This window comes from Artemia franciscana, chromosome 8 (assembly GCF_032884065.1).
Source record: "Artemia franciscana chromosome 8, ASM3288406v1, whole genome shotgun sequence".
Lineage (NCBI taxonomy): Eukaryota > Metazoa > Arthropoda > Branchiopoda > Anostraca > Artemiidae > Artemia > Artemia franciscana.
This window is the reverse complement of record NC_088870.1, coordinates 44,933,044-44,953,950: the sequence shown is the minus strand read 5'-3', so window position 1 is coordinate 44,953,950 and position 20,907 is coordinate 44,933,044. Positions and strand designations below refer to the sequence as shown.

General features: G+C 33.8%; 1 protein-coding gene across 3 annotated transcripts in view; it reads right to left on the bottom strand.

Annotated features, from left to right (window-relative positions):
* The window catches only part of LOC136030476 (PAS domain-containing protein cky-1-like), a 134,514-nt gene that overhangs the window by 8,735 nt on the left and 104,872 nt on the right, over positions 1-20,907 (bottom strand). For all 3 annotated transcript variants that reach the window (XM_065709488.1, XM_065709489.1, XM_065709487.1), the window contains one exon: positions 12,504-12,610. In XM_065709488.1, the coding sequence (XP_065565560.1) occupies positions 12,504-12,610 (107 nt within the window). The remainder of the gene's footprint in view (positions 1-12,503; positions 12,611-20,907) is intronic.

The window sequence follows — 20,907 nt, the reverse complement described above, 5'->3', positions numbered from 1 at the left end:
TATATATATATATATATATATATATATATATATATATATATATATATATATATTTATATTATAGATATATATATATATGTATATATATATATATATATATATATATATATATATATATATATATATATATATATGTATATATATATATATATATATATATATATGTATATATATATATATATACTAGCTGTTGGGGTGGCGCTTCACGCCACCCCAACACCTAGTTGGTGGGGCGCTTCGCGCCCCCCAAGCCCCCCCGCGCGCGTAAGTCATTACGCGCCATATTAGTTACGCGCCATTGTAGTTGTGTCCCTGTGTCCCACCTGTGAATAGATATATATATATATATATATATATATATATATATATATATATATATATATATATATATATATGTATATATATATATATATATATATATATATATATATATATATATATATATATATTTATGTTTTTAACTACGTAAAACATGCAAATATACAACATTCTTCGCTGTCCCATTGTCTGTGCATATAAATAGATTGTCAGGTTTACTGACTCTTGAACATGCAACATATAATTGTCCATGGGAAAAACAATCCGTATTCAGATCTATATCTCATTATTCTAATGATGTGTCCCTGTGTCCCGGTCGTAATTTATATTCCCTGTGTCCCGGTCGTCATTTGTGTCCCGGTATCCCAGTTTGTAATTTCTCTTTGAGTGTCCCGGTCGTCATTTATATTCCCTGTGTCCCGGTCGTCATTTGTGTCCCGGTCTGTAATTTCTATTCGAACAATCCCTGTGTCCCGGTCGTCATTTATATATCCCGCCTGTGCCCCCGGCGTCACCGTTGTAGTTGTGTCCCTATGTCCCGGTCGTCATTTATAGTCCCTGTGTCCCGGTCGTGATTTGTGTCCGGGTGTCCCAGTCTGTAATTTCTCTTTGAGGTTCCCGGTCGTCATTTATATTCCCTGTGTCCCGGTCGTCATTTGTGTCCCGATGTCCCGGTATGTAATTTAATCAGTTGACAAACATGACGTCAGTCGATAAACAACTTCATGACGCATACAGCTCAATCCTTATAATGACGTTAGTCGACAAACGTGACGTCAGTCGACACACAAACATGACGTCACTCGACACACACACACACAGACAACTTATCTTCTATATATATAAAAATAAGTTGTCTGTCTGTGGATGTGTGGATGTGTCAGGTGACGTCACCTGAAAAAACTGGATCAGGTGACGTCAAAACTGAAAAAACTAAAAAAAGGCAAAAACTACAAAAAAAACTAAAAACTAATAAAAAAAATAAAAAAGCTAAAAAACTAAAAAAACTAAAAAAAGGCAAAAACTACAAAAAAACTAAAAACTAATAAAAAAGCTAAAAAACTAAAAAAACTAAAAAAAGGCAAAAACTACAAAAAAAACTAAAAACTAATAAAAAAAATAAAAAAGCTAAAAAACTAAAAAAACTAAAAAAACTAAAAAAAGGTAAAAAACTAAAAAAACTAAAAACTAAAAAAAACTAAAAAAAAGGAAAAAACTGAAAAATAAGCTAAAATAAAGGTAAAAACCAATAAAAAACTAAAAAAAAACTGAAAAAACTAAAAAAAGGCAAAAACTACAAAAAAAACTAAAAACTAATAAAAAAAGTAAAAAAGCTAAAAAACTAAAAAAACTAAAAAAACTAAAAAAAGGTAAAAAACTAAAAACAATAAAAAATAAAAAAAAACTAAAAAAAAGGAAAAAACTGAAAAATAAGCTAAAATAAATGACGACACTCAAAGAGAAAGCGACCAGGACAAAAGGAATGTTCGATTAGCAATCAACAAAGCACCGGGACACAGGGAGTATAAATGACGACCAGGACATAAGTAAAAAAAAAATTAACAAAACTAAAAAGAAGGTAAAAACTACAAAAAAACTAAAAAGAAAAAAAAAACTAAAAACTAATAAAAAAACTAAAAAATCTAAAAATCTAAATAAACTAAAAAAGAAAAAAAAAGGAAAAAAATAAAGGAGAAAAACAAAACTAAAAAACGAATGTATATACAGACCGGTACACCGGGATACAAATGACGACCGGGACACAGGGAATATAAATGACGACCGGGACACAGGGACACAACTACAACGGGGACACCGGGGGAAACAGGGGGATATAAATGACAACCGGGACAAAAAAACTAAAAAGAAAAACAAAACTAAAAAACGAATGTATATACAGACCGGGACACCGGGATACAAATGACGACCGGGACACAGGGAATATAAATGACGACCGGGACACAGGGACACAACTACAACGGGGACACCGGGGGAAACAGGGGGATGTAAATGACGACCGGGACAGGGAATGGTCGATTAGCAATCACCATCAACAAAGCTCAAGGGCAATCATTAGAATCATGAGGTATAGATCTGAATACAGATTGTTTTCCCATGGACCATTATATGTTGCATGTTCAAGAGTCGGTAAACCTGACAATCTATTTATATGCAAAGACAATGGGACAGCAAAGAATGTTGTATATTCGCAAGTTTTACGTAGTTAAAACCATATATATATATATATCTATCTATATTCACAGGTGGGACATAGGGACACAACTACAATGGCGCGTAACTATTATGGCGCGTAACGACTTACGCGCGCGGGGGGGCTTGGGGGGGGCGCGAAGCGCCCCCACCAACTAGGTGTTGGGGTGGCGCGAAGCGCCACCCCAACATCTAGTATATATATATATATATATATATATATATATATATATATATATATATATATATATATATATATATATATATATATATATATATATATAGATTATATAATGGTGGCGAAGTTACCCTTGCATAAATCTTGTATCAAACTAACTTCCGCGTCAAAAGCAAACAATCAGATCTGTAAAAATATACATATATTTTAAAAACATCGAGATTTACTATAAAGATTTACTGTATATTCAAATAAACCGAATGGAAAAATATTTTTTTGCCAATACCACATTCAAAATATGTGTCCAGTGGTGTTAGTTAATAATTCACTTACCATATAACTTGCCATAATATTTATTTATTCAAACAGTTCGTGGTAACGAACTGTAGTAAGGAGCGACCTGGCTCAATAGCTACATCAAAAGAATCGCATTTTAATGCTGATGTTAGATATAATAAATTTCATCAAGTTTAGTCTTACCCATCAGAAGTTACGAGCCTGAGAAAATTTGCCGTATTTTAGAAAATAGGAGGAAACACCCTTTAAAAGTCATAGAATCTTAACGAAAGTCACACCATCAGATTCAGTGTATCAGATTCAGTATATATATATATATATATATATATATATATACTATCTGTTGGGGTGGCGCTTCGCGCCACCCCAACACCTAGTTGGTGGGGGCGTTTCGCCCCCACCAACTGTTTCGCCAACCGTTTCGCCCCCCAAGCCCCCCCGCGCGCGTAAGTCGTTACGCGCCATATTAGTTACGCGCCATTGTAGTTGTGTTCCTATGTCCCACCTGTGAATATAGATATATATATATATATATATATATATATATATATATATATATATATATATATATATATATGAGTTTTTAACTACGTAAAACTTGCGAATATACACATTCTTTGCTGTCCCATTGTTTGTGAATATAAATAGATTGTCAGGTTTACCGACTCTTGAACATGCAACATATAATGGTCCATGGGAAAACAATCCGTATTCAGATCTATACCTCATGATTCTAATGATTGCCCTTGAGCTTTGTTGATGGTGATTGCTAATCGACCATTCCCTGTGTCACCGTCGTCATTTATATATCCCCCTGTGCCCCCCGGCGTCCCCGTTGTAGTTTTGTCCCTGTGTCCCGGTCGTCATTTATATTCCCTGTGTCCCGGTGTCCCAGTCTATGATTTCTCTTTGAGTGTCCCGGGCGTCATTTATATTCCTTGTGTCCCGGTGTCCCGGTCGTCATTTGTGTCCCGGTGTCCCGGTCTGTATATATATATTCGTTTTTGAATTGGTCTTTTTTTTAGTTTTTAGTTTTTTACCTTTTTTTTAGTTTTTTTTAGTTATACCTCATGATTCTAATGATTGCCCTTGAGCTTTGTTGATAGTGATTGCTAATCGAACATTCCCTGTGTCCTCGTCGTCATTTATATATCCCCCTGTGCCCCCGGCGTCCCCGTTGTAGTTGTGTCCCTGTGTCCCGGTCGTCATTTATATTCCCTGTGTCCCGGTCGTCATTTGTATCCAGGTGTCCCGGTCTGTATATACATTCGTTTTTGAAATGGTATATGATGAAATAAATTTTTGTATCTTTCCCCTTTTTTTCTTTTTAGTTTATTTTTATTTTTATTTTTTTAGTTTATTTTTCTCCTTTATTTTTCTTTTTTTTTTCCTTTTTTCTTTTTTTTTTTTTAGTTTTTTTTGGTTTTTTAGCTTTTTAGTTTTTTTATTAGTTTTTAGTTTTTTTTCTTTTTAGTTTTTTTGTAGTTTTTACCTTTTTTTAGTTTTTTTAGTTTTTTTTTTACTTATGTCCTGATCGTCATTTATACTCCCTGTGTCCCGGTCGTCATTTGTGTCCCGGTGCTTTGTTGATGGTGATTGCTAATCGAACATTCCTTGTGTCCCGGTCGCTTTCTCTTTGAGTGTCCCGGTCGTCATTTATATTCCCTATTAGTTGGTGGGGGCGCTTCGCCCCCCCCCCCAAGCCCCCCCCCCGCGCGCGTAAGTCGTTACGTGCCATATTAGTTACGCGCCATTGTAGTTGTGTCCCTATGTCCCACCTGTGAATATAGATTGCAAATTGAGTATAGATTGCAAATTGAAAGAAATAACAAATAGACATACACGCGCACAAGTCTCTACAATTTGGGTTTGAATATCTCCACAGTTTTCTTGAAAAAGTTATTTCAGGAACATGTTTTAGAAATTAATTTTGTTCGTTTTTAATGGATATACTATTATTATGAACATGTTTGCACTAAAAATTTCAAACAAGATTTAACTAAAGTAATCATCGCGGATAATTAAGGGAATTCGCATTTATGGGGATTGAAATGCATGAATTTTTGTATTCTATGGGGCAGAGCAGAAGCAACCCTAACGCCACCTTGCAGATACCTTTAAATATAGACGCGTCATGTTCTATCATATATTGAATGAATTAATGCTCGATATTTATAATGATTAACGTGTTTAAATGAATACATATCTATTTTGTTTGTAGAAGAGTTCTGTTTTGGTGTCTTTAAACAAAATAAAGTTTATTTCAACTTAAATTTTTACCTATCTTATCAACAAAGATAATTTCCTGTGTATCAAAAGAATACAATTATAACAGCATATGATCAAAAAATGACATTTTTGGCACTAAAAGGGGAGGCAGGTGGGGGGGGGGAATTATGAACCCTATTTATGTGTCTATTGACACACTATAGTGTGTCATATCAAGCGAAACACGGTGAAACAATCCAAGAAGTCTGAAAACTCCTTCGATTGTTTTTATCCCCTTCTCAGAAATATGCAAATTTAATTTGCTATGAAAATCTACGGTTAGAAGACAAGCGATAATAAGAATCCATATATATATATATATATATATATATATATATATATATATATATATATATATATATATATATATATATATATATATATATATATATATCGTCTAATTTGTATTATTACCTAGTACACTCCCGTATTATCCTTCGATTGTTTTTATCCCCTTCTCAGAATTATGCAAATTTAATTTGCTGTGAAAACTTGAGTATACAGTTCATGGTAATGACCTTTACTTTTTCTCTATTAGAATTACTTCGATGGTTGTTCTCAATATGCACTTTTTTTTTCCTAAATCTGAGTTTTAAAATTTCACTTTCGGTGGGACCATAAAAACGATGAATTACATTCTCCTGTTCTCGACATTAGCAAATATTCAATGCTCCAAAACTTGCCGCTCGTAAAAGATAGTAGCACTTAAATTATAAGTAATTTTACAGGCTCTGGAGAATTTGAATTAAAAAATAAATCATGAATTTCCTAGCTTTTTGTGATGTATGGTAATAATAATTCGTTAAGTCTTATAGTAGCTTGTTCCTATTCCTTTGTATTATCCGTTAGTTCACAATCTATTCCCCTTTGCTCTCCTTACATGCTTGATTAATTTATATTTACAGTTATTCTTATATTTTCTTAAAATTATTTCCCTTAATAAAGTTACATACTACCATGTGATTGCAATTTATTAGAATTTATTTAAAAATAGCGGCTTACAAAAAAAAATTCAAAAAGTAAAAAATGGTAAAAAATAAAATCTGAGACTAGAAGGACTAATCTTATATAATAAATCAAACTTAGAACGGATTTATATTATATTATTATTCAGTAAAAGAAACCGAAAACGAGCCGAAAACAAAGTTAATTGTCAGAGGAGTAACCATAATTGGAGGAGCAACTCCTGCTAACAATGACTGAAACTCTAAAGAAAAGAAGTTTTGACAATAATATATACACCGAGAGAATTTGAAACTGCCAGAAAAGACAGGCAATCCCAATGAAAGCGATCCGGCTCAATAGTAATCAAAACTCTAAAAAACGGAATTTTGATACCAATAGTTACATCAAAAGAATCACATTTTAATGCTGAATTTAAATATATATGTCTCATCAAGTTTAAATTTACCCATCAAAAGGTACGAGCCTGAGAAAATTTGCCCTATTTTAGAAAATAGGGGGAAACATCCCATAAAAGTCATAGAATCTTAACGAAAATCACACCATCAGATTCGGTGTATTAGAGAACCCTATTGTATGAGTTCCAAGCTCCTATCTACAAAAATGTGGAATTTTGTATTTTTTGCCAGAAGACAATTCACGGATGCGTGTATATTTATTTTTTTTCTTCTTCCTTTTCCCCAGGGGTGATCGTACCGACCCAGTGGTCCTATAATTTTGCAATAGGGCTATTTCGAACGGAATGAAAAGTTTTAGTGCCCTTTTTAAGGGACCAAAAAATTGGAGGGCACCTAGGCCCTCTCCCACGCTCATCTTTTCCCAAAGTTGGCTGATCAAAATTCTGAGATAGCCATTTTATTCAACATAGTCGAAAAACCCAATAACTATGTCTTTGGGGACGACTTAATCCCCCACAGTCCCCGTGGGAGGGGCTGCGATTTACAAACTTTGACCAGTGTTTGCATATAGTAATGGTTATTGGGAAGTGTACAGACGTTTTCAGGGGGATTTTAATTTGTTTGGGGGTGGGGCTGATGAGAGGGGGCTATGTGGGGAAATTTTCCATAGAGGAATTTGTCATGGGGGAAGGAGATTTCCATGAAGGGGCGCAGCATTTTCTAGCATTATTAAAAAAAACAATGAAAAAATAAATATGAAAAAGTTTTTTCAGCTGAAAGTAAGGAGCAGCCTTAAAACTTAAAACGAACAGAAAATATTACGCATATAAGGGGTTCACCTCCTCCTAATACCTCACTCTTTACGCTAAAGTATTTTTAGTAATTTCAACTATTTATTCTACGGCCTTTGTGATTCAGGGGTCATTCTTAAGGAATTAGGACAAAATTTAAGCTTTAGTGTAAAGAGCGAGGTATTGACGAGTGGGCGAACCCTCTCATATACGTAATAAAAACATACGAATATAGAAGTTTGTTACGTAAGCTAATTCGTAAGTTACGTATATCTTTTACTAATGAAAACGTTCATAAAAAACTAAAAACTACGGGATAACCATTTAGCCAAATAAATAAATATGCAAATTTTGTTTTGATTATTCATCTACGGAGAGCCGAAATCAAAACATGGATGAACTAAAAAACGTTCAGAAATTAATTTAAAAAAAAAGTTTTTCCTTTAGATGAAAGTAAGGAGCGACATTAAAACTTAAAACAAACAGAAATTATGACGTATATGAAAGGGGCTGTTCCCTAATCAACGCCCTGCTCTTTACGCTAAAGTTTTTACTGTTTTAAAAAGTAGAGTTGAGAGAAAGAGTCAAACTTTAGCGCAAAGAGCAGAGCGTTGAAGAGGGAATAGCCCCTTTCATATACGGGGTAATTTCTGTTCGTTTTAAGCTTTAATATGGCTCCTTACTTTCAGTTCAAAAAACTTGTTTTTTTTATTTAATACCTTTAAGAATCACCCTATTTCATTCATTATAAAGTTTTTAGTTTGTATGGCCAAACTATTTAGAATCAATTGAACCGGCTTACCATGACTTGTAGAGCTTAGATAACAGATCCGAATAAATAACAGCGAAAGTAAAAGCAAACACCTAGTTTTTTTTTGTAAGTGTTGAGAAAACCTTAAATTCGCCAGTTTAGTTCCAAAGATACAGATGTTCAGTTTAAATGAAACTTAAATCATCGGAAAGTATCTTTATTTTTGGTTTTTTTTTTTTTTTTTTGGTTAACCGAGGCAGTATATTTTTTTTATTTTATTAAAAATTAAATTCAAATTTTATTTTTTATTCTTTTTTTTTTTTTTTACTCTTCAGGAAAGGGCAATCCCTAAAAAAAGTTTTTGCACCTCTCTGCGAAAAACGCAAAAATCAGCTCAAAGGAAATTTCATTTGAATAATTTGTTCACTTTGAGAGTCCCTCTTTGGTTTTACTCAAGTTTTTATCTCCTAGTTTTTCCTTCTTTAAAAAACCAAACAGCGATATCTATTCAGTTATAGTGGTATTTAATATACCCTCTATAGGTTTGTTACAAGCTGGAATAGCTTGCAACATTTTAACACTAGAGAGAAGTTATATTACAAAAGAATATTTCCAAAGAAAAATATTATTTTACTGATCATTGTAAACTTTTTATCTTGAGCATCAATAATGTTTCGTAAGTTTTTATTGAAGTAAATTGTTAAATAATGATAAATCTTCAGACACTGTAGGTGGGTTTTTATGAGGCTACTTTCTAGTGTTAAAATCTAGACAATCCGCAGTAATAATAGACACCCACATCTAAAATTTGCCTAGTTTTCGAATTAGATCCAGGGCAAAATAATTTTCTTTATATGGCAAAACTTGATACAGATGTACATGAAAATCCAATAGTTACAACTACTGATAAAGCAAAGACCTCCCATATATCAAGCTTGTAGGTGAGTGAATTGCAACAGAGAAAAGGCAGTTTTAAAATTGATAACTTCTATATACATTTGATTACTTCAATATTTATTTTTATTTTATGGCCTTGCAAAAGACACAGAATCTTGGTTGGAATTTCTTTAAACTGTGGTCTCTTATCAGAATTGTCGGTAGCAGTAGATTTTAGTCTATACTTATTCAAATATATGACTTGACAGCAGACTACAAGTAAGAAACCATCTCACTTTTAATTTAAAAGAAGTGAAAATCAGGAGAATAACTTTTTTTTTAATAGGAAAATAGTTTCACAACGCATAAAAGATATCAGAGAACAAGTAAAGAAAAGTAAAGATCATGAACGTAGGAGAGCTTGTTTTATTTTCTCTTTTGCGGCTTATTTAAGAAATTTTTTTTTACATGTGTACAAGTACTACTCATTTGGATATTTGTACTACTCTTTAGGAGTTAATTCAGTCTGAAAAAGGTGGCTAAACTTAATTATGATGGCGTAATTATCGCTTACATGGCGTAATTATACACCATCTTGAAAAAGATATCTACGGAACTTTTGAGGCTTTTAATTTTTTCTAGCTTTCAAAGGATTAGGTATGCTACACTTTGAATTATTTATTCTTGACGTTACTGAGTGAAGAGTATAGGTCCAAAGTTATCCTTGAGTACTCTATTCCCATAAAAATATACCCTTGCGGCAGCATAGTGGATTGAAATTCGCTTTGCTATATGGGGCTAAGGTTTGAATCTCAGCTGCTGCAAGGTTGAGAAACAGGCTTGCTACACATCCCTGTAAAAAAAAACCTGCAAATGAAACGTCGACAGCCATCGGCGCTGATTTGAGATGAATGACCTAACCCTCGTCTCAAGTTGGTAAGTAAGTATATGAATGTAGCATAGAGGAGCTAAATGCAAAAAGAGGAATATAAATATAATGTTTTGGTAGCGCAGTGGATCGAAATTTGTTTTGAAATACAGGGCTAATGGGTTCAAGCGCAGCTGCTGCAAGGTTGAGCAACAGGCTCGCTTCACATCCTTGTAAAAGAAGACCCTGCAAATGAAACATCAAAAACTATCGGTGCTGATTTAGGCTGAAAAGTATGTCGCTCGTCTCAAGTAGGTAAGTAAGTACATAAATCTAGCATAGAGGTGGTAGATAAACAAAAAGGGCCAGTTGACGTTTTATCTAAGCAGCAGACGCTGGGCCTCAATTTCGTCGTCTATGGTACTTGGAATGTTTAAAGAATCCTTACAGATAGGCTTTATGAAACAAAATTATTGAGTCCAATCAATCACTTTCGAATTGGCACTCAATGAATCTACTGTCTAACGAATATCCAAGATAATCTGTCTCAATTGTTCTCGCAGAAGGTCAAAAAGCCAAGGGTTGACCATGATAAGTGGTATCTTGAAGCTTAGAACGGTCCCTTCGTTTTGGTACATGCATATTTTATCCAAGAAGCATCCATCGAAACTTCTTTTTTCGAAATGGTGGTACTCCGACCAAAAGATAAATAGCAATGTCTACTTATACTCGCGTAAGGGGCAATAGCCACATTATTGAAGTAGATCATACAGTTGCAGACAGTACAAACATCCAAATCATGTCACTCAAACATAAATGATGGCACTAAATGCGCATTTTCTTATGAAGAAAGAAAAAAGAGAAAGAAATAAGGAGTAAGAAACGACAGAAATGAGAGTTCACTGAACAGGCTAAAGTTAAATATAAAAGACAAAGATTTTGCAAAGCCAAGTTTTTTAGATAGTATTCTACTCATACTGTTTTCATAACGCATAAAAAGTGCATTTAAATCACCTAAGTTAATGTTCTGTTTCAGCCAACCTTCCTAGAAACAGGAAAATATAAGGCTGCAGCCAAAGTTACTTTTTTTTATGTTTCACTGAAAATTTGATTACCGCTGATAGGCAAAAGTTTGCAAAACATTATATTGATACTACTTGATATTGATACTATATACGTTATATTGATACGTTATGTTGATATCGATATTGATACGCTATATTGATACTATGATACTACAATTGATACTTCAATTGTAAATTTGCTGCAGCTATAGCCTGACAAAAGGCAACATACAGTTCTTGCTTACCTGCTTCCTCCCTATTGTAGGTTTCTTAGTATAAACATTTGGGATTCCCTCCTTTTCATTCTAAGAACATGTTGAAGCCATTTTAAGTCAATCTTTCATGGCACACAGCCTGTGTGGGATCAGGATTTATTTGTGAAAACAGGCGTTAGCTCCATGATTCCCAACATGGGGCACATGCCCCATCTGTAGGGCAAGGCAACATTTTACGGATCATGGGAAGGAAGTGTATCCTTCAGCTGAATATACTTTGGAAACATAAATTTTAATTTTTTTCGTGTGAATGACGCCAAATTCAAGCAGAACTTGCTACAGTATTAACTTTTGATAATTCAAAATAGATGTTGACTAGATTGGACAGATGAGAAATGACTTCTTAGTAGAACAAGTTACGTTTCCAATAACGAAGGATCAGGGACGTATATGGGCACCCATGAGGGGGGGGGGTTGCCATCTCCCCTGGCTGAATAACGCTGCCTTATTTTTTTATTTCTTTTTCGAGATTTCTATTATACAGCGTTGGAAGTGCCAATTAGACCATGTAAGCTGCCCCCCTAAAATTCAGTGCATGGGTACCCATGGGGATGCAATTTACTATGGGGCAGCGGGGAAGGGGATGCAAATGCCCCTCCCAGATCTCAGTTTACCCCCCAGACCCCCCCCCAGTGGAAATTTAGTTTCTCCAAAAATCTTGTCAAAACTAAAATAAGCATGCATAATTTAAGCACCCATAGAAACAGGTCAGCTTTCTTTAGTATATCCTTACCTTTTTGTTACTATATTTTGTTACTATATTATGGTCGGTATTTGTCGGTTAAAATATTGAACCTTGGTGTGTTTCTTTTTTGTCTTTTTGTTGTTGTTTTTTTCTTTTGTTTTTGGGTTATATTATCTAATGCTGTATTTTGTTCCTTAGCTTTGTTTGTAGACTGTATTCTGTGTTGCTATGGCCTGCAGGTGTTTTGCAATAAATATTTTCTTACCATTGGCTCATTTTTCAGTGTCACTGTCATTTTCACTTTATTTGGGAAAATTGGCTTCAACTTTGCCCTCCCCCCTCCAGGATTTTCAGGAAATTACGTAACTGCACACAATGCGCACGTAGTTAGGCTCCAATGAAATGATTCCTAAAAAACAGGCCTTTAATGCATGTTGTTTTTGCGTACTATTATATAACTATTTTTGTTATGGCTATGTAGAAAGTTTTGAAAAATAAAATTCTATTATATTAGGGTTAAACTGCACGAACATGATTCGGAAATAACAGACTGTACTTACCAAGTTTGTGCTTAGCTTGTGCATCGAATAAGCAATCCCAATGCAACAGGTCATACCAAGAAACATTTTGAAGATCGTTATTTGAGTAGCCCAGATAATGCTCAGTGCTGAAACAAATTGTCTGAATTAAACTTAAGACAAATGAAAGACTTAATCTAGTTTAAATCTGATTAGTTTAGTCTAATCATCGAACTAAATGAAACTAGTCAGACAAATTCTCTGATTAGAGCAGATGCAGTCAAGGAACAAATACCAAGTACCTGTTCCTGTTAGCTGCAGAGCTTCTCGAAGAAAAGCTGTTGGGGTGCAAGGCCGATAATAAAACTCTCTGACCAAATTTTTTTTTTATATATTTTTGGAATTCTATAAACAGTGGGAACAAGCTTTTTGAAGAAAATCTGTTGAGGTGCAAGGCCAATGTTAACATTCTCTCTGATCAAAATTGATCATTGTTGATATTTTGAGACTCCATAAACAACGGGGACAAGCTTCTTGAAGAAAAACTGTTGAGGTGCAAGGCCAATAATAAAACTCTCTCTGATCAAATTTTTTTTTTTTATATTTTTGGAATTCTATAAACAGTGGGAACAAGCTTTTTGAAGAAAATCTGTTGAGGCTTAAGGCCAGTGTTAACGTTCTCTCTGATTGAAATTGATCATTGTTGATATTTTGAGACTCCATAAACAACGGGGACAAGCTTCTTGAAGAAAAACTATTGAGGTGAAAGGCCAATAATAAAACTCTCTCTGACCAAATTTTTTTAATATATTTTTGGAATTCTATAAACAGTGGGAACAAGCTTTTTGAACAAAATCTGTTGAGGCGCAAGGCCAATGTTAACGTTCTTTCTGATCAAATTGATTTTTCTTAATATTTTTAGAATTTCATAAGCAGTGGGGATAAGTGCTATGTCCATAAAAATTGAATTCTGTCATTTCTAATATTTTAAATCTTTAACTGGGATTAGCTATTTCAAAGGGCGATATAAACACCCTGTTCGAAGTACCTCAATAATTATTCCATATCATCAGTCTGTCCGATTTTTTTTTTTATTACTTTGATTCAAGCCAAGGAGAACAGAGTTTGAGCCATGATGTCAACTTCGATATTAACTTATTATTTGTAGTGAAATACAACAAGGACTTCAGAGTGTCCGCCAAAGAGAAAAATACTTTTATGCAAGAAAAATGTGATTTTTCAGGGGTATTATGGATCCCCCATTTAGCACCATTGGGGAGAATAGACGAGGATTCAAGTTTCTGAAACATCGATTGAGCTCTTGCACTTTGGCTCTAGATTAAAGACAAGCAAATTAATCCTTATTAGCCCGAGTCAAGACTTGTGTGCAGTTTTCCAAAATTTAATACAATGCTCATTAAAAAAGGTTACTCAGAAAAAACGTAGCTTTACTTTTCTTAGTGACTTATCATTGTCTCTCAAAAGTAAAACAGTTGAAAATAGGGATGATACCTTTTTATTGACAGTGAAATATAAAATTATTTAACTGGATATTTCGAACACATATACAGTGTTCATCATCAGCAGTAAAACTTGAGTTTTATTATTAGTTTTATTAGTAAAACTTGAGTTGAAAACTTTGAGTTTTACTGCTGATGATGAACACTGTATATGTGTTCGAAATATCCAGTTAAATAATTTTATATTTCACTGTCAATAAAAAGGTATAATCCCTATTTGGAACTGTTTTACTTTCGTCATGGAAAGGCAGTGTGGTCTTCGAAGTTATCTATGTCTCTCAAAAAACAAACTTTGGTGGAACAAGAAAAGTAAGAAGAAAAAAAGAGGGATAAAACCACAGTGTTGCTTCCGCAACACGAAAAGAACAGAACTACTAACAACATATACTTATGTTGTTAGTGGTATTGTGAAAAGTTGATATTGTTATGCTTTGTGTTGCTGTGAAAAATATAAAATAAAAAGGAAAGAGCTACAAACAACAAATATTTATGTGGTTGCATGGTGTTGTGAAACGTGGGTGTTGTTGTTTTTTGTATTGTTGTAAAATATAACACAAAAAGGAAAGAGCTACTAACAACATATACTTATGTTGTTAGTGGTATTGCGAAAGTTGATATTGCTGTGTTTTGTTTTGTTGTGAAAAATACAACACAAAAAGGAAAGAGCTACTAACAACAAATATTTATGTTGTTGCATGATGTTGTGAAAAGTGGATGTTATTGTGTTTTATATTGTTGTGAAAAAGACAAAACAAAAAGGCAACAAAGCATATTTTTCAATTCGTTGGCTTTTAATATTGAATACATTTAATTTGAAAGCAATTAGCATTTACATTTTACACAGCAAATCAAACAGTTCGTGGTAACGAACTGTAGTAAGGAGCGACCCGGCTCAGTAGAAACCAAAACTCTAAAAAATGAAATTTTGATACCAATAGCTACATCAAAAGAATCGCATTTTAATGCTGATTTTAAATATATAAGTTTCATTAAGTTCAGTCTTACGCATCAAAAGTTACGAGCCTGAGAAAATTTGCGTTATTTTAGAAAATAGGGGGAAACACCCCCTAAAAGTCATAGAATCTTAACGAAAATTACACCATCAGATTCAGCGTATCAGAGAACCCTACTGTAGAAGTTTCAAGCTCTTATCTACAAAAATGTGGAATTTTGCATTTTTTGCCAGAAGGCAGATCACGGATGCGTGTTTATTTGTTTGTTTTTTTTCCCAGGGGTGATCGTATCGACCCAGTTGTCCTAGAATGTTGCGAGAGGGCTCATTCTAACGGAAATGAAAAGTTCTAGTGCCTTTTTTAAGTGACCAAAAAATTGGAGGGCACCTAGGCCCCCTCCCACGCTAATTATTTTCCCAAAGTCAACGGATCAAAATTCTGAGATAGCCATTTTATTCAGCGTAGTCGAAAAACCTTATAACTATGTCTTTGGAGACTCCAGAGTCCCCGTGGCAGGGGCTACAAGTTACAAACTTTGACCAGTGCTTACATATAGTAATGGTTATTGGGAAGTGTACAGGCGTTTTTGGGAGGATTTTTTGGTTGGGGGGGGGGGGGTTGAGAAGAGGGGGATATACTGGGGGAACTTTCCATCGAGGAATTTGTCATGGGGGAAGAAAATTTCCATGCAGGGAGCGCAGGATTTACTAGCATTAGTTAAAAAAACAATGAAAAAATAAATATGAAAAAAGTTTTTTCAGTTGGAAGTAAGGAGCAGCATTAAAACTTAAAACCAACAGAAATTACTACCCATATTAGGGGCTCACTTCCTCCTAATACCTCGCTCTTTACGCTAAAGTATTTTTAGTAATGTCAACTATTTATTCTATGGCTTTTGTGATTCAGGGGTCATTCTTAATGAATTGGGACAAAATTTAAGATTTGGTGTAAAGAGAGAGGTACAGACGAGGGGGCGAACCCTCTCATATGTGTAATAAAAACACGAGAATAAAAAATTCTTTACGTAAGCTAATTTATAAGTTACGTATATCTTTTACTAATAAAAAGATTCGTAAAAAATTTAAAGTTCTAGTTGCCTTTTTAATTAACCAAAAAATTGGAGGGCAACTAGGCTTCCTCCCCGCTCTTTTTTCTCAAAATCATTCGATCAAAATTATGAGAAAGCCATTTAGCAAAAAAAAAAAAAAAAAAAAATGCAAATTCCTCTGCGGAGAGCCAAAATCAAAAAATGTATTGATTCAAAAACGTTCAGAAATTAAATAAAAAAACAAGTTTTTTTAACTGAAAGTAAGGAGCGACATTAAAACTTAAAACGAACAGAAATTACTTCGTATATTAAAGGGGCTGCTTCCTCATCAACGCCCCGCTCTTTACGCTAAAGTTTTTTACTGTTTTAAATAGAAGAGTTGAGAAAGAGTCAAACTTTAGTGTAAAGAGCGGGGCGTTGATGAGGAAGTAGCCCCTTTCATATACGAAGTAATTTCTGTTCGTTTTAAGTTTTAATGTCGCTCCTTACTTTCAGTTGAAAAAACTTGTTTTTTTTATTTAATAATCATCAAGCACGAACTGCTTCATAAACTCCTGTACTGAATTGATATGATACAAATTTGGCAGATTAAAGTATCATGGGCGTCATAATATCAAATTGCAGTTGGGTTTTCCGTTTTTTCTTGCTTGTGCAGGAACCCAGAACTTAACCGATGCCAAAAATCCATCATAAATGATTAAGTCCATTAGCTAGCAGTATGTCTGTGTTGCGTCACCATCAAGACGAGAGCTAGAGCAACGGGTGGGAACTTAGTAAATGAAAGTAATGGGGATTGTGATAATCAAATGAATACTGACCCTCGTCATACTAAAATCAAGAATTAAAAAGCGTGATTTTGAAAAAATTATACAATGCAAAGACCTTTTTATTGTTCCTAAATCAGGTATGATTTGTGTTTCCATATGCCATACCCTTAAAGCACCAATCATAGTGTAAGTGAAACCTGGTTTTGAATGGGATAAGTGGAAACACATGCAACCATATATTTCTTAAATAATTGGAAAAATAAGGAATTCAGTTTTTAATAAAAAAAATACCTCCGTATGTACTTCATGGGTGTAATTTGCCATGGAGAAGAGGGGGCAACCGCCCCTCCCACACATCAGTTTGCCCCCCAGCTGAAATTTGGTTTTTCCAAAAATCTCGTCAAAACTAAGATAAGCTTGCATAATTCAAGCATCAACAGAAACAGGTCAGTTTTCTTCGGCACATCTTTAACGTTTTTTTACTATATGGCACATTTTTCAGTTCTCATTGTCATTTTCACTTGATTTGGGAAAATTCACTCCAGCTTTGCCCCTCCCCCTGGATTTGACAAAAATACGCCGTTGATACACTTATGTAAATTTAATGGTAGTTGGGACCAAATCAAATAAAAAAAAAATGGCTGGGAAATCAGCAGAAAATGAGCTAAAATGAGCAGTAAACAGATTAAAAAGACGCAGCAATCCTTGAAAATTTTGTTGTCTCTGGGAATAAAGAGATGTTAACATTTAAATTATTTTTACTGAAAAAAGCGTTGTCAAATTTAAACAACTAGTTTCGCTTGATTATTTTGATGGTTCAACGTGGCAGCACTGGCGAATATATAAGACTGCATAAAAATCTTATAATTCTGAAACAACCAAAAGTAAAATCTAAGAATACTCGGTTTTCAGATACGATTATATCTAAGAAAAATGTTTTTATTATTTAATAATTTAAATGCAAAAAGTGGGATCGTTTTGCAACGAAAATAAATTGACGCAGATTTATGACTATAAAATTGTCGCCATGATAAACATTGTTTTGCAAGGCTTTATACTTGTGGCAATTTCTCCATCTTTTTTTTGAAAGCATCTTTTTTTCTGGAGCAGAAGTACTAACCATTAACTCCAAACTAAGACATATAATGGTTTATAGATAATGTATAATTAATGGTTTTCAAAGTAAGGAGTTTTTTTTCCAAAATGAGGGCTGAAGGAGGTTCAAGCTGGCTTATTTTAAGCCTTCTGTTACAAGTTTTTGAACCTGAAATCTCGAAAGGCCGTCTCGAAATATTTATTTACTGGCATTATACCCTATTTGGACAGAAAATTATTGCTTTATTGAAGGAAGGTGCACTTTTTATGACAGGACATTTTTCAAGACAAAAAAAAACTAACACTGTAAAGTTTAATGTCCGAATTTCTTTAATGTCTGTTTAATGAGATTAAATTGTTTAATGAATTTCGTTTAATGTCTTTTAATGTCAGAATTTCTGCATTACCAAGGATTTCTGCATTACCAAGCAGAGACCAATCCAAATGCGCTACCAAAGGATAATATTTCTGTTTATAGTTCTGTGTGGAACTATGCCAAAAAGGGTGAAATCTTGATGAAAATTATGCATTAAATTTAATATGGGAGGAAGACCTTAAGGGTCTATATATAAACATGAAATTTCTCCTTTTTAATATGAAGTGAATGAATTTTCAGATATATATAATATATATATATATGTATATATATATATATATATATATATATATATATATATATATATATATATATATATATATATATATATATATATATATATATATATATATATATATATATATATATATTTATAGTCTGAGGTCTGAGGGGTAAAAAACTCACCCCTCATATCATGAAGATGATTTAGATAATTATACTTTATTTCGAAAAAAAAATCACAGGCAGCGCGAGCGATAGCGCAACTTCAGTAAAGAGTGAAGTGGGGACATATATAGTTCATCTATGTGGACACACTTTGTATAGAAGTTTTCGTAGAAGCTTCGGAAGGAACTCATTCATCGGAGCTCAAAAGTTGCGATCAGATGCTGCTACTTTTGCCACTACTACGACTACTACTACTGATGACAAGAGTAGGAAGGTGAAAGTTTCAGGAAATGCTTAGGGGGATGCTGAACTAAATCAAAACACTTCTGTGTATGAAAATTATCACTAGGGCTATAATATTCAAGGTATGGTCTAGGGCAGTGATTTGTGACCAACGTACACTCGCCATCAGCAGATCAGTAGATACACTATATCTACTGTTCTGAATCGCAGTATGTGTCGTCGAAATATAAAACTTTTGTATCTGTTTACATTGTCTAGTAAATGGACATATCCCAATTTAACTATATGTGTCTTGAACATTCTTGAAAAGTGTAAACAAAATCAAATCGAATTTTTGATACACATTGATATTAATTGTTGAAAGACCCGTCAGTTCCAGATTTTATTTCACTGTGTTTTCATTTTCATTTTCAATGCTGTAAGAACTGGGAAAGAAAAATTTCGTAATATAATTCATTTTCAGTAAGGCATGAATGACGCACACAAATTAAATTGAATATTTGATGCATAATGATATTAATTGCTGAAAGCTCATCAGTTCAAAATTTTACCGTAATTTTAATGTTTATTTTCAATATTATGTACAAAAGAAACTATTTGTAACATATTTCGCTTTCAGTAAAGCGCCAATGACGCAGTAGGTTATGACTTTTACATTGAGAGAGGGAGGCGATACCCAAACTCTTGTTTGTAGTGATATTTGTTCGTTTCAAGCTTGACTTGCATATTCAATTTGAGTTTCGCTCGTTTTAAGATTTATTTATTCATTTATATTAGTTTCTATTTAATATTTGTTTGCATTGACTGTTTATCTAATTTCTGTTCGTTTTGGGTTTCATTATACTTCAATAGCAATTTTTTTTTCTTTTTAAGTTTTGTGACCCAGATTTTGTCGACTTCGGAGTTTTCGTTTTATCATCTTTGAACTACTTTCAACAAAATGGCTACCTAAAATTTTTTTCGGATATATTTGGGGGAAAAGGGCGTGAGGGGCTATTCGCCCTCTTATCACTTTTATTTCTTAAAAAGGGCACTAGAACACTCGATTGCCAATCGAATGACTCTTCTCCTAAGTTTATACGGCGACCCTTTCCTTATGAAGTGCCTCTGGGAAATAAAAACGTAAATAAATAAATAATAAAACATTGGAGCCGTAGGGCCTTTACTACAGGCAACAGTACAGCGTTGTCTCTGATTGGGTTTTCCTTTTACTGGAGATGGGTTGGAACCTAAACCGCTTTGTGGTATATGAGACGAAGAAGAAACGGCTGCCCCATTGCAGCAAATTTGATTACATGGACTTTTTGTCCTAATCCCTTAAGAATGACTGAACGAACAAGTGTTGTTTAATTGAAATAGGATGTATCTTTTAAAGTACTATAAACCTAAAGCTTAAAGAGTAAAGGGTATAGGAGGGGAGCTGCCCCCTTATACGTGGAGTAATTTCTGTTCGTTTTTGGTTTCAATGGAGCTCTTTAATTTTATTTGAAAAACAAACTTGTCTTGTTTAGTTAATACCAGATAAGGACCAATTAGACGGACAAGTATAAGCCTTAGGACAATTTTCAAGAAGCAAAAAGATTATACTATAGCAAAAACCTGGTTTTTGCAATTTTGCTCTGTTCTTTGCCTGACTCGACAAAATTTCTATCAGTCAAAAATTAAAAGATGGTAAATTATGAACTGATAAGAAATATATTTATACGAACTCGCAGTTTCAGAGGGCATGCTGCCCTCTGAATTCTTCTTCCCTGAACATCCGCATTATATACAAGGCTGTATCGAGGGGGTTTAGGGGTTTGAGCCCCTCCCCCCAAAATGTGTGTCTGACACGTAAAAATGTAACAAAAATACATATAAATAAATTTTAATGCGTATTTTACAGTTTTTTGTAAACTTTTTCCCCCAAAAAATTTCACCCCCCCTCCCGCAAAAATCCTAGATATGGCCTTGATTACATGTAAAGTGAGCTATTATAAAGTGTTCACCTAGTAATACTAACGGTTATGCAGTATTGTAGAGATGTGCACCAGGCATCAAGAGGGAGGCTATCGGAT